This window comes from Pyricularia pennisetigena, chromosome 6, assembly GCF_004337985.1.
Source record: "Pyricularia pennisetigena strain Br36 chromosome 6, whole genome shotgun sequence".
Lineage (NCBI taxonomy): Eukaryota > Fungi > Ascomycota > Sordariomycetes > Magnaporthales > Pyriculariaceae > Pyricularia > Pyricularia pennisetigena.
In genome coordinates this window covers 2,042,722-2,057,104 of record NC_043744.1, presented here as the reverse complement: position 1 = coordinate 2,057,104, position 14,383 = coordinate 2,042,722, and the positions used below count along the sequence as shown (strand labels likewise).

Genomic DNA, 14,383 nt, shown 5'->3' with positions numbered 1-14,383 from the left:
CAAAAAAAAAAAAAAAAAAAAAAAAAAAAAAAACAGACTAGACCACGTGAAACGATGGCGGTCGAGCGTCTCTCTCTCTCCTTTTTTTTTTGTCTATCCATCGCTGGTACGAGGTAGTTTCGTATCGATCACTTTATTTCTTTGCTTTTCGTTCTTTTTAGGTCCTCTAACGATTTCGTCACAAATTTGCAATCCGTAGGGGGGGGGCCTGTCACGTTTAGCTGACTCGTCGGAATGAGCAGAGAAAACAAGCCCAAAGAGGATCGCGCACCCGACTGGACGGTCAGCTTTCGTCTTGGGGGGGGGGGGAAATAGAGAGAGACAGAGAGAGATGTATTACGACAACGGTGGGGTTCAACACGATCAAGTTTTGGTCAGGGATGTTTAATTCTGCTGAAAAGGAAATCCTTACGACTGGGGAGGGGAGGGGGCGCAAGTGATGAATGGGTTGCAGTGTGCGTGTCGTGCGCCGCGTGAGAATGACGGGTCACACCCTTTGGGCGGAGTGAGACCCGGAGAGCGGCGGAGCAGGACTGACAGGCAATAGTCGATGCGAGTTAGCGGTTTGTTGTCCAAAGTGTCGTGCTTGTAAGCCAGTCGGTCAGCGAATGAGCGGAAGGCTTGTCCGAAAAAAGAGATGCATGTTGAAGAGTTCAAAAGGTGAGGACCAATCAATTCGTGCCTAGCCACCTCCATTAACTACCAGGTAAAATCGTCTACAGCCCTGTCCCCGGTATCTAACCATCGTAGATGTCTTACTTTGACTTGATATGCGTGTATTATTACATCATCGTGAAGGGATTCAGACGTTGCTTGATGCTCCAATGAAATAATGATTGTCAAGCTTTTCTATCAACAAAGTATCTCGTAGGGTATGCAAGTGACCGTGCGTTTTGACCGATCCCAAGCACAGGCGAGACGACTAGGAATCAAGCCAATATTCGGATAGCTGCCAGGTATTAAAGGGAGTTCTGATCTGAGGAATTCGATCGTTAGACCCAGGGAGGCTAGACTGGACGAGACCAGGAGGGTGTGTTAATTGGTTTGATTTCCCACTTTTCCTTCCGTTACACTTGTACTGAATAGGTCTTAGTGGTGTGTTCCACAACCAAGCAGACTCTGGGGTGCAGTCACAATGAAAGGGGGTGGTCAAAGCCAAACGGAAATAGGCATTAATCATTCTATTCTGGTAGTCTTCCTGCTCTAGTCTAGTCCAGTACCTTTCGCCTAATTTAGGTAATTAGAACACGATGTCGACTCTCTTGTCCCTCTCAGCCTTGAATTCCTCAACGTACCAAGTAAAACCTCGCGCCTCAGAGGCTTTACGCTACTCCCTATTGTTGCTTTAGATGGTCCTTTTCATGATTGATGAGATGCAGCTCGGCAGCCTATTTCCTGTTGCGTCTCATGTTGCCAGCCGGATTGCAGATTGTGAGTATATGCATCGTTAAGTTTGGGTTTACTTGGGCAGATGACCGACCAAGAAAAAAAAAAAAAATAGAACCAAACCAAATCTTGATCTGTGCAGCCTCGTGGCAGGTTGCCCTTGTCGAGCCGGTCAAACAAAAGGGATCACATATAGCACACATCCATAAGTCAGACAGGTCAAGGTTGCCCTTGGCGCCTCTACCCTATCTGCACTGACGCCGGGCTAGCCTGAACAGCAGCTCGGACTACTGTAAGGTGCTATATCCCGTCATTCCGAGCTACGCGTGCCAAGGGCTTAGTCTCGCTGCTGGAGCATAACGCCTCCCACCTGGACCTCCGAGTATTTTTCTTCTTTTTTTTCTCGAGCTTGTGAGGTAGGCTGTCGTTTGGCTGTGCATATTTGGTGTTACATGACCTCTGGCTGACGCCTCGCTTAACCTAACGGCTTGCTTCAGGGCGGGCGCGATGCGGGGAGGCACAATACAAAGAACAAAAAAAAAAAAGAATACAATAAAAAAAATAAACAAGGAGACACAAATCCGCCGCTCGGGCGGCAAGAGGACCGGGTGCCGGCTTAGGTGGGTATAGGGTGTACTTTGCCTTTTTTTTTTCTTTCTTTCTTTCTTTCTTTCTTTCTCTTTTCCTGGTTGTCTTTCTAACACCGATCGCCAGTGAGATTGTATCACAGAGATTGCAGGAAAAGAGGCGCTAAAGTTATATTGAAGGATTTATGTACTCCGCAAGGGGATTTGGGGGCATAACTGCTAGTGGCTGATCGAAACATTTAGTGTATTGTGGGATCTTGTGCTATTTTATCTTGATATTTTTGACAACTGGACCCTAGAGAATGGGAACAACAAAGCTTATGGCACGAAGCCTGCAACCAACTTCAAATATGTACATGACTCTTTTTTGGATAATGGGGCTTTGCTAATGTGAGAAAATACCATGCATGCATGGCTCGAAATAACTACAAAGCACTGGACCGGCTGTGAGCGCTTTCGTTATCAGCATTGTTATCACAAGCGCAACAGCAGCAGTCTGGAGATGGCTGATGATTGGCACAACATTGATTACAACCCACACAATAGACCTTGAAATCACCCTCAACCAGCATCCTGCTCTCCACCCGACTCATAATTCGCAATATTATTTGGGTTTACAGCAGGATGTCGTAATATAGGGGGCCTCCCGAGGGCATTGACATGTAACAAGAGGAAAAAGAATACTTCTGAAAAAAAAGCCCCATATGGAACGGCACGGCTTCCCAGGTACTTTCACTTTCACCTCGGTGGTCTCCGAATTAATATTGGCCAAGATGTGGCAAGGTGGATCCCATAATCTCAAGTTGACTTGTGATGGCTTTTTTTTTGTTTTGTTTTCTAAGTCGATCATCAGCTCGTAATTCAAGCGAGCCGTATAGGAAAACAAGAGCTAGCATTTTCATGCGTGCGTGACCAAAGGTGAGGGAAAATCCCAACTGCGTCGTGCATGTAACATATTTGCACCAGACTTCGCTATCCGTTGTTGGGTATTCCGTTTGTTGTTTTGTCGAGCCGTTTTATTGAGAGTCATAAACGCCGCCGCATCTTTTTTCACTTACAGCTGGGGCGGGACGGCGGGTGAGTAGGCTTGCTCTTCCGGCTGGGTCGGCGCATTGATGATCTATTCTGTACGGTATTACATGCTCATGACTCCAGGGCCAGCGAGGTCCCAGTCACGGCCACGGCTGCTCTATCCGTCCAGTGATTTTCTGCAGAGAATGGCGAGAAATTGAAATCAAAGTGGGCATCGGTTTTGCATGACGCGTGTGGCAGCTCTGTACCTCAAACAATTGACTGACTGCCTCTGCACGGTTTGCATTGGCCCTAAACCATAGAGGCAATATGACCGAGAGTCCTCGCCGCAGTGTGCTTGAGGTTTACATACTGCTTGGGGTCATCTGGACGGTCAGAGCTTGTTATGCTTGCCGCGGTGAGAGTCGCCAAGTTTGCGTGAAGAATGGGGTAAATAAACATAAAGAAAAAAAGAGATAAGCAAAAACGAAAGCACGGTTGAAAAATTTGGATGTGCAGCGTTACCGTACTGTACAGCGGCGAGCCATGCGCCAGCCACTTGGAGCCAATCACTTATTGTAGACACCATCCCTGGCCCGGCGGCGCCACCATTTTGGGATTCATTTGAGCTCCTTGCCCTTGCAGCGGCTGGATTGACGGCTGACCACTGCGGTGTACCTAGGGGGACCCTAGGTGAGCGGAGGCGGTCTTCTCGGCTCATGGTATCAGGGGTCGGGGGGTTCGGTCAGAATCAGGATGCGCGGCAACATCAGCGACCGCTGTCTTCCATTCGAATCTTTGCCAACCACAACAATTTGATGCTTGGTATGTATCAATAAGCCACACTCCCCCCCCAATTCCATCAGCGCTTGCGAAGCGCCTTTAGCAGAATTACTTTGTGAACGCATTAGGTAGTAGTATGTGATGGGCGACAACTACATTCAGTAGTTTAAAACAGTAAACAAACCAGAAGCAAAGATCATTGCGCCCCCGGCAAGGAAAAAGAAAAGGGAGAGCGAAAAAGGGAAGAGAGTCACGAAACGGGCCCTCAAAATCCATTGCATCGCTGGTGGAGACGGGATTTTCAGGGCGGTTCCCGGGCCTTGGGTGTTTGTAACTCGGCCGCCCTCAGAAATTCGAACAAAAAAAGACACCAAAACCACTGGCCGGTGCTCGCGGCACCCCTTACATTGCAACAGAATAATCAAGCTAGCACCATCAATGGTGAGCCATACGAGGCTTGAAGGCGCTGCGCCTCTGATGTGTTCTTTTGTGTTGTTTTTGTGAGTATGAGTGTCTACTGTATGTATTTGCTGTCCCTTTTTTTATGGTGATGCCTGAAAAGAGCTGGGCGTTCCAAGGATTATGGGCCAGTTTTGGCCACCACCTGAAATCCGCCCTGCTCCTGCAAGCAAACCTTGCTCACCTCCCAAAAAAGAGTTGCTTGCTGCCTTTGCACTCATAGTCACTGGCTGGGGCTGCAAGGCAAAGAACAAATGTGCGTTCGCGTGTGTCGGGAGTGGGGATGCAAGCTAGCTTGGTGGTGCGTGCAACTCAATGCGGGCATGTCATGGCAGGGACAAACCGACGAGGCAATTTGCCGCGCATTCGTTTTGTATGAGCACGTCGCATCGCAACAAAAAAAAAAAAAAAAAAAAAAAAAAACGACCGCTACGCCACGCCCTGACCACACATGAAGTGAGATGGGCAGTCCCATGCAACCCAGGCCAGCGGGCCTGGCTACGTCGTAGTGGTGCCTTTTTCGAGATGTGGAGATGGGGTCTCACTCATTAGCCTGCCTACCTAGTTTGTGGTGTCTGTCGTCAAAGTGGGTGTGGCTAGGGTGCGGAATTACTAGTAAGATGACTGCCCAGTGCAAAGCAATGCATGCGAAACCCAACCCAGAGCGCGTACCGCACCTGTCTCCATCGACCAAGTTCCCCCGTGACGGCTGGGGACTGTCAAGAGGAGCCAGGGCCAAGGCCAGTGAGAGATCCAACTTCCATGGTCACAGTCGATGGAGATCCCCTTTTCCCATGCATGCATGTACTGCTTTGGGTCAGGTCAGTCGTTCCGTTCGGGTCTCATCTCGTCTCTTGTATTTTTTTCCCTTTCGCTTTTGGTCCACGCCGAATTCGTTCCTGACTTTCCCTTCCCCCCTCTCCTGATGTTCTAGAACAAAAGATTGAATCCACACGTTTTCTTGCCCATTACCGGCAAACCCACGCTCCTTTTATTTCTCTTTTTTTATTACTTTTTTTTCTTCCTTTTTTTTACTCCCTCTCTCATCTCTTATTTGTCTGCTGGACCTGTACGTGCCTAGGTGAGGTACTAGCTAGGTATACAACCAGTTGCCTACTTTCCGGATCCTGCATCCTCCCATCCAGCGGCCCCCTTGCGCCTTCCTCGACCGTTTATGATTGTCACCTCTCTCTGCTGGAATCCGACCGCCGACCTTTTTTTTCTTCATAATATCAACGCAACTTGCTTGCCTGCACGGCGCATAACCCGGGCCTCCCAGTCTTTCTGACGGCTGTAAGACGTACGCTTTTGCTCTTTTGCGTTGCAGCAGCATAGAGCAGCAAATAAGCGGCCAAGGACTCCGACAGTTCACCGATCAAAGAGAAATAAACACTTTCAGCCCGTCGTTTGTGCCCGGGACCCTCACTCGCATTTTTTTCCCTGCCATTAACACAGCCCTTAATTGGTCTCGGAGCTTTGTCTTTTTTTTTTTTTTCTCTTCCTCCTTTTTCTCTTTTTCTTCTCTTCTCTTCCGTTTTCTTGTCTCCTTCTTCTTTATTGTTCTGGGTCGCCAAAATTTAGAACTAGATCTCAAGAGTCTCTTCGGTGGACAGTTCTTTCTTTGTTTTTCAACTTCCTCGACGCTCCTTCCAGGAACCAAGATTCGTTGGTATTGGTCTTGTCCTTTGACCTCAAAGAGACAACGACGTCCACACACAAAGATCACCGACGACTTTCCCGGTCAGCCGTTTGACGCGAACCGACCGATTCAGGAGATCCGCAACCTACTGGAATCACCCACGAAGAAAAAGGGGAGGAATTTCTTCCTGTGTGTCTGGGCTGCTGGCTACAACGACATTTCGAACTCTGTACCTGGGCTCTCGATTGCTTTGCTCCGACAACCTTGGGGGAATCGTAGCGGGGGGGACTAGAAGGGGGAAAAAGCCAAAAAGCAGAAAACTCTCAGGAGCAGATTGACCGACGACAATCCCGATTGGCGGTTCCTTTCATTGGCTTGCTGCGTTGCCGTCGGTGGCCCTGTTTTCTAGCTGCATCTAGCCAACTACGGAACGGTATGTATTTCAATATGCGGAATTGCACGCACACAGCAACACACCGCATAAGCATACAACCACAACATCCCTTCTTGTTTTTGCACATGGCACACAATGCTGGTAAACAGCCGGCATCATTCGCTGGCTGCGTGAACCCATTGGGCCGGAGCTTGTGGGTTACCTTTGCCAATGGCATTATATGCAGACACCCGAGCAAAGGCAAACCTCAAGTATTGCTCACGGGATAGCTTTGGCTTCTGGTCACCCCCTCTGCAGTAGCACTCGAGCCCCGACGCCTGTTTGCTGCCTCATTTTCCCTTGGCGCTTGGAAAATATCACAGCTCTTGACTTTTTTCTTCTTCTAATAGTGCTAACTTCCCTTGCTTTGTGTTACAGCAGTCCTTTTAGTCAACTCTTCCTTTCTTTATCCACCCTGTCTTTGAAGAACCAAGCCGCAAGCAGACGGCTGACTGCCAGATTTTGGGTCGACTCGACATCAACCGAACTGCTCAGAATCTTGATTTCGCTTTCAGTTGCTTGCATCACCGCTAGCTACAGCATCGATTGCAGCTAAGGAAGTCAAAGTTGCCTAGCATTTGCTTGGGCTATATAATTCATCGCCACCATCTCTTCTGAGCTGGCTGTGCCGGTGAAACTTCTCAGCGCTCACTAGAAAGCAGCAACACTTTAGACAGATGGGCAGGATGACTGAGCAAGGAGCTGGGGGAATGGACAGTGGGTTCATGGGCCATGCTCGTACCAAATCTGATGCCGATGCCGTTCCACCCCAAGATGCCTCCGTCGATGCAAGGGGGAAAACCGCGAGCGAAGACGATACCGAGTTTGCCTCAGCAGTGACATCCGACCAGGTTCCCCGGAGAGCGGACGAGAGACACGAGTCGGCCGCGCCCAAGGGCATGCTGTCATCTACAGTAGCGCGCAACCCTTCAAGCAGCTCAACCCGATCCGAGTCACCATTAACAAGAGGAAACTCGTCTTCAAGTCAAACAAGCGGTCCAACAGATTCTTCAAGGTCAGCGCCATGTGGACCTTTGGAGCCGCCAGTAACCAAAACCACGCTGAGCGAGCTGGATGTGAACAAAATTATTCACAACCCGAAGCTCAGGCATGATATAAACTTCGATCCGGAGCTACACTTTAGGCCAAATCTAGACGGTGAAAAGGGGAGGAGAAAACAGCAAAAGGCTGACCAATTCTGGGCTAGCTTAAAGGAGCAACTGACCCTTTTTGTAACGGACCGTGAGACTTTCTTGTCGAGGTACGGCGAGGATTCGCAATGGTGTCTGCCGCGCCTGCTCAAGGCAGTAAAGGACATAATTCAAACACTGGTTCCGTCGCGGGACCGGCGCTACTTGAGCGAGGGCTTAAACGTCGAGCTGCTGATCCAACAGTTCAATAGGGGTGTAGCCGATCTGGAGAAGTTGGCGTCCTGGCTGTCGTCGGTCCTCAAGCTGCACTGCGCTCCTATGAGGGACGAATGGGTCGATGAGATGTACCGTGAGCTCAGCAATGGCAATCGCAACAACGACATCAACGAGCTCGTTAAGGGAATGCGCAGCCTCCTGAGCGTGCTGGAAGCGATGAAGCTCGATGTGGCGAACCATCAGATCCGATGCTTGCGACCCATGTTGATCGAGGATACGGTGAACTTCCAACAGCGTCTTTTCTATAAGAAGCTGCAGGCGCGTAAGTTGCCGGTGGAAGCCGCCAAGCGCTGGTATAGCAGGTCCGCTCGGGAACACTCCAGTGTTGCCACCAACTCTGATACCCTCCAAAGCCTTGGGGAAATGGCCACCTTCTTCTACGGTCTTTCGAACTTGGTGCTGCCCTCCAGCTCTACCCCTACGGTCCCGGACACTTTTGTATTTGACGAGGATCGCATCATGAAGTTGAGATCTGACGCCGCAGACGCCATCTGCCTTGATATTTGCATGAGGCAGTATGAAGATCTGGAGCAGGTTTCGCAGATGATGCCACCATCTATGAGCAACTCTCAGCCGCCGACGCTGGTACCTGCCTATATACTCGAGGAGGAGACGGTGCGTTCCAACCGATCATCTGTCGATTTCGATTTCAATACACCACCGACATCGTCATCAAGACTTAGCTGGCAGTCTGGGTCAAGCCCGTGCCTCTCCAACACACCGTCACCTCGCACCTCTGGCTGCTTGTTCCCTCAAGTTGCTCCCACCAGCGCAGCCGACTCGCGCGCAAAATCAGCCAAGCTTTATTCAACCCTGGTCGACCTGCTGCAAACTGCGCCATCAATGCCCACGCCGCAGCAGCGGTGGCAGAGCCTGGTTCCAGATGTTGCAATCCAGATCATGCGGTTCGTCAATGCGCCGCAGGACCTCTTGCCTTTGATCGAACGCCGCCTGGAAGATTCGCTTGCCGATTTCAACAGCGACAAATTTTTGGACGCGCAGCACAGCTTCCATTCACGCCTGTTCGGCGAGTTGGCTGGCAAGGTACGCGAGTTTAAGAGCCTGTCGGGCTTGAGTCTCTTCACGGCAGCTACCAACAGCCGCGTCTCGAACCCGGGCGGTCGCTCCCAGGGCGCCAGTCAGTTTCTTCAGGTCGATCGCTCGCGGCAGGCCACGGCTGAGGAGCATGGCTTGGAAGACATGGCCACGCGCATGGCACACATCGGACTTCTCCACTGGCGGGTGTGGTCAGAGCTTGTTTACCGCGAGGTAGACATTGAGGGCGACGAGTCGATGGAGATGTCTGACGCTTAGTGCGAAAGTCTACCAGCTCCCTTTACTCTGGCTTCCTTTCATATCGCATAACCTACTACCCCTACAACACACTTATCTACTCCTGAATTTGGCCCCTTAAACTGCATATCTCGGCGGAATTCGCATATGCTTTCCGCTACCTATCTTCTTTTAATAATCAAGAATACCCCTGGGATCGCCCAAGCAGGCGTCCCTGTAATTCGTCTACGTTCGCATCACTGCTATCAACTCCTGTATTCTCCGCCTCTTTTGAGCAGGCGGAGGGCATCATTGTGTGGGCCGCTTATTTCTAGGCCAAAGTGCACAAAATTGACCGGATTGTTCTACTCTGTTCTTTGCTTTCTTTCTTTTTTTTTTTTTTTTTTTTTTTTTTTTTTTTTTTTTTTTTTTGGATTGGGGTTGTTCTGTTTTCCTCCTCGTCATTAGAGGGGGTGCTGGAGTTCAGGCGAGTTTCTTTTGGAACTATTCGCAAATAGACATGGTTTGAGGCGCATTAGTAGCAATGCTTATTATGGCAAAGGCGTCTCTTTGTTTTTGTTTTGCTGTCAAATCAAGTCATTGCTAGTCACAGTCAATTTAACTGTCTTCACTTGTCCTCGTCAAATGTATCGTGACGGTATTTGTCATATTCCATGTTGTTGGATATCATCCCTTTGAGTTTTTCAGTGCTAAAGTCTGGGAGTTCTGGGTTCTTGGTGGCGCTTCCATTGTAATCAAGTCTTGTTTTATCGTGTTGTCTACATGTCCATGGGAAACACAACAGGAGGACCTTAGATTCTTCGGGGAGGCAGTCAAGTTTAGCCAGTCCATAAAACAGAGCAAGCCCTGGAAGCTGGCATTGGTTCAAGACGAACCGTTATGTGGATTATGCTTTTCATAAAATCTGTCGTCCTGCCGTGTCCAAACACTTTGGAACCTGAAGAAGCAGTAGCTTGTTGGCTGGATGCCCCTGCGAATCTATGCTGTGGCTCGAGGTGCAAGCGACAGCCCCGTCTGGTAACGCCGTCTGTCCCACACCCAAAGATTCCCCTTCAAATGACGATCGCCGCCCTGCTAGCTTTGGACACATCGATCATTGCTTTTCTTGTCATCAACAAAATCACAAAAGGTCGCCGCAGCGCAACATTTACAACTGAGGTCCCATCATGCTTTATTATTTAAGCCCCACTCTCATGCATCCCCCACCATTTTTCTTGGCCACGCCAGCCTCCCAGACGGCTTGACGACCAGGTTATACCTAAGTTCAGGATATCCAACATCGGAACTAAGAAATAAAATAAGTTGTTGGAATAACGAAAACAGGACCAAAAAGCCCATATCCAAGGCGACAAAATAAAGAAATCTAGGGTTCGTGGCAGCCAAAGATGGCTAAGATATACATCAATCGCCTGGCATATTTATCCAAAGTGCAGGCCAGGATCATAGGGGAACAGGAGAAAAACAAAACATGCTTCCCAAAAACAAAGAATAGAAAGTCATAACAACATCTGGTCATACAGTAATCTTGGTGACAATGCCCCCACGACCGCGAGGCCCAACCCGGGGAACGTAGAGCCGGTCGGCCTGTCGCGGGAAGAAGGGTTTTGTTGGCACGCACATGGCGACGGTACGAGAGTTTCCGCCCTCTGAATTCAGATCCTACCTGGGACTCAGAGGGCTCTTGCCAGGACCCTGGCTTCTTTTGAGGGCACGTATTTCGTCCTCGAGCTTTCTTCGTTGAGCTTGTTCGTTCTGCAAAAAACGAAATCACGCATGTCTTGGTCAGCCCCTCTTGTTTACTTTTTACCATATCTTGACACAAACTCAAGACGACGTTATCAAGTATGAATAAAACTTACCCGCAGCTCCTCCTGGAACTTCCGCCTCTCCTCCTTCATCGTTGCCCGGAACTGCTCGCTCAACATGGACGCACCAGCGCCTGGCCTCGGTGAGCCAGGTGCCCCCGTAATGGACGTAGCCTTGAGCCTCTCGGCATCCAGCTGATCTTGTAGCTTGCTGACCTGGCTATCAAGCTTGTTTCTGAGCTCGGCAGCCTCGGCCTCGAGCGAGGCTTTGGCAGCGAGAGCATCGTCCAGCTTGCTCTCCAGGTCGAACCGCTCTCGCTCTGCCGTGATGGTATCCCTGGTGAGGGCTTCGAATTCCGACAAGGTGCTAGCAAGCTCCGCCTTGAGCTTCTCTTGCTGTGCTTTGAGGTCCGATACCTCTGCTGTGCTGCCCAGAGCCGCCACCTCTGCAGCCCTCTGCGACCGGGAGCCGTACGCCCCGTCGAGTTCGGCCTTGGCAAAGGTGAGTTCTGTCTTAACCTCAATCACCATTATGTTGAGGCGCTCAAGCTCCTCTTCTTTCTCCTTGGCCTCCTTTTCGAGTTTTTCTGCGGCAGCTTCGGCGGTAGCCTTGGCCTCCGTGGCGGCCTGAAGTTGCGGACGTAACGACTCGAGTTCTTTCTCGACCTGGTCAAGTTTCTCTTGCAAGTCCTGGCTGATGATCCTGAGACCTTCTAGTTGCACGTCCCGAGCCTTGAGATCCTCCTCGATCGCTGCCAACCTATTTTCCCGTTCTTGCAGCCGTTGTGCAGCAGCTGCAATCTGAGCATCCTTATCTTGGAGCTGAGACTGTGATGCTGTTGACTGAGATTCCCTCTCTTGGATCTGTGCCTGAAGAGCTGTTGTCTGGGATTCCCTCTCTCGAATCTGTGCTGTAAGAGCTGCTATCTGAGATTCCATCTCTTTGATCTCGCCCTGCAGAGATGTTATCTGGGCCTCGCTCTTCTGTAATTTCTCATCCCGCTCCTTGGCCGATGCGCTGACGTTTGCCATGCTGATCGACTCCTGCTGCTTCAAATCCTCCAAGTCCTTGAGTGCTTGGGCCAGTTTCTGCTGGCTCTCCTGAGCCGCTTTGTCGCTGGCCTGGAGCCTGGTGCGTATTTCCGACAACTCGTCCATCCGGCTGGCGAGTTCCGCATCCTTTTGCGCGTCCGACTTACTATTCAGCTCACGCTGCTGCTTGATTTGCCTCTTGAGGACCGACTTTTGCTCCCTCAGATTGGTCGCCTGCGCGTACAGCCACTGAACCTTATCCTGGAAGGCTTGTAGTGAGTACACCTCGGTGGGACTGAACGGAACCTCATCGCTCGAAGCATCATCATCGTCGTCTTTGATACCGGCTTCTTCGCGGTTCTTTCTCCTCTCCTCCTGTCGCTTGTTGATTTCAGCATAACCGGTCTGGATGACGTTCCACAAGTCTCGCAAAACCGAGTCCATCTGGATGAACTTTTGCTTGTCTGCAGATGATGCTGAAGATGCTGTGGCGGCCTGTGATAGCTGGAGCTCAATTACTCCTATTGATCCCTCCAGCCAATTGAACTGAGCATCAAGATCAGGGCCGAAGTCATCCGGCCCCGGGCGTTGACTGGAGTTCGCCGCCTGAAGAACAGCGTGGAGCTGTCGATTTAAGGCAATGAACCTGTCTTCGGCCTGGGAAAGGGTCGCTGCGGCTCGAGACGCTGCCATCTCTGCATCCCTCGAACCCTCCGAGTTCTGTGCGACTATCGAGCGCTGTTCCTCCTGAATACTTATGAGACCCTTTGCCAGAAATTCCAGATGGCTGCCTATCATGTCGCCCGGTTCCAGGCTTCCTGACGGTGCCTTCTGATATCCGTTGTTCTTCGTGGGGTTCAACTCAACGATAAGATCCCTCAGCTGTCGACTCAGTCCCTCCAACTTACGTTCGGTAAGGGACACTAGCTTTAGCTTTTCCTGACTCTCTCTCCGTAGCGCGTCCATTTCGAGTTGCACTGAGTCGACAGTCGCGCGAAGTTCATCTCGCTCCGTTTTCAGACGATCGGATTCCTCACGCAGTTGGTTCGTCTGTTCCCTCACGGGGGACTTTAGCGGAATGGCAATGGCGTTTGCGCGATTCGCCGTGGGACGTCCCGATCTCTCATCCAGCTCCTCCAGGGTCATGTAGAGACTCCGGTCGTCAAAGAAAGCGTCCTCGGCCGAACCCTCCGCGATGCTATAACGAAGATTGTTATAAGTGTAGAGGCTCTCCGGGCTCCCCGGAATGCCATTTTGGTTCGCCCCATCTGTTAACGAGCTTGGGTTCTTGGATGCCCGATGGGTAAGCTGTAAAATGCCAGCTGTGTGCTGGAACAGCCGCCGCTGTGGCTCCATCAAGCGGCGCTCCAGCTGGAAAAGTTCCGATGCCAAGTCCTCACACCTCTTCTCGCAAGCCTGACGCTCGGCTTCGGCGTCCTTTGCAGAGCCTTCCACACTCGTCCTAACATTTCCCAGCAATGCGCCCTTCTTCTTTGTCGAGTACAGCTTGGCCATGGACCTTGCTGCGTCCAGATATTTGGACTGCACGGCCAGGTTTGCGCGGGCCTGCTCTATGCGCTGCGTCAATGAAGTGACCTGCTTCTTCAGACTATCCACCTCCTCCTGCGACAAAATCTCATACTCCTTGCTGTCTGACAAGGCGGTTTCGGTCAAGAGGTGGACTTGTATGGGATCGTTGAGATCGACGAGTACGGAGCTTTGTGTTCGGTCCAGGTTCATCTGCGTCGCCGGCATGGTCTGGGTCAGTATTTTTTTTTCTCCCTTTTTCTGTTTCTTTCTTCTATGTGCCAAAGCAGGTTGCAGTGCGAGAGCGCTGGTCTTTTTGAAAGCCATCCGGGAACTTACCGGGTTATAGCGAGGTTGGCTAGTGCCTAAGCCACCCATAATGTCGTTCCTGTACCCATCCATGAGGATCTTGCCGCTTGGGGCAATAGCCGACGAAGTTTGCGATGAAGGGGGAGTTGGGCCGGCGGCATCGTAGCCGTAGTCCATCCTCGGGCCAGCGCCATTCATCATGCGATTCGATTTATGCTAGGCTTGCGATGCCCGCTTCCAAGCATGTTCCAAGGAACCAAGAACGCGCCAATTAAAAAAACAAAAAAGAGAGGCCAAGCAAGGGTCAGCAGTCGTGGTTCATCTCGGGTGTCGGTCTAGGTTGTGTTTCTGTCAGTCGAAAATTGTGTGCGTAATTCCGAGTCTTTATCTGGGTACTGAATGTTCTGTTGCTTTGCTCGTGGACTGGGTTTGCCGATCGAGAGAGAAATGGTGCGTGTTCTCCCGTCCGTACGGTGTCGCCGATTTCGCCAGTATCGTCAAGGCTGCGTGCGACAAGAAAAACGGCTAGAAGGAGCGACACCCCTTTAGTGGGGGAGTAGATGCAGGGGTTAGAATTGATGCAGATCAAATGTTTCTTAGACAAAATGAGACAAGCCTCAGTGTAAAAGCAGCATGCGGACAGGGCTTTTTGCAAATAAAACAAAAACGACGGGAGAAATTAAGTAGTTTAG

The 14,383-nt window shown here is 50.7% G+C and overlaps 2 protein-coding genes across 2 annotated transcripts; one reads left to right on the top strand and one right to left on the bottom strand.

Moving 5' to 3' along the window:
* Positions 1–6,975: 6,975 nt before the first annotated feature.
* PpBr36_04424 (uncharacterized protein) lies at positions 6,976–9,039 on the top strand (the record flags this gene model as incomplete). The annotated part of the gene is made up of 1 exon (XM_029891584.1): positions 6,976–9,039. One exon carries the CDS (start codon positions 6,976–6,978, stop codon positions 9,037–9,039), a length of 2,064 nt encoding a protein of 687 aa, XP_029749101.1.
* Positions 9,040–10,677: 1,638 nt separating this feature from the next.
* On the bottom strand, positions 10,678–13,889 carry PpBr36_04423 (uncharacterized protein; the record flags this gene model as incomplete). The annotated part of the gene is made up of 3 exons (XM_029891583.1): positions 10,678–10,770; positions 10,878–13,613; positions 13,722–13,889. The coding sequence occupies 3 exons, from the start codon at positions 13,887–13,889 to the stop codon at positions 10,678–10,680; spliced, it is 2,997 nt and encodes a 998-aa protein (XP_029749100.1).
* Between the last annotated feature and the right edge of the window lie 494 nt (positions 13,890–14,383).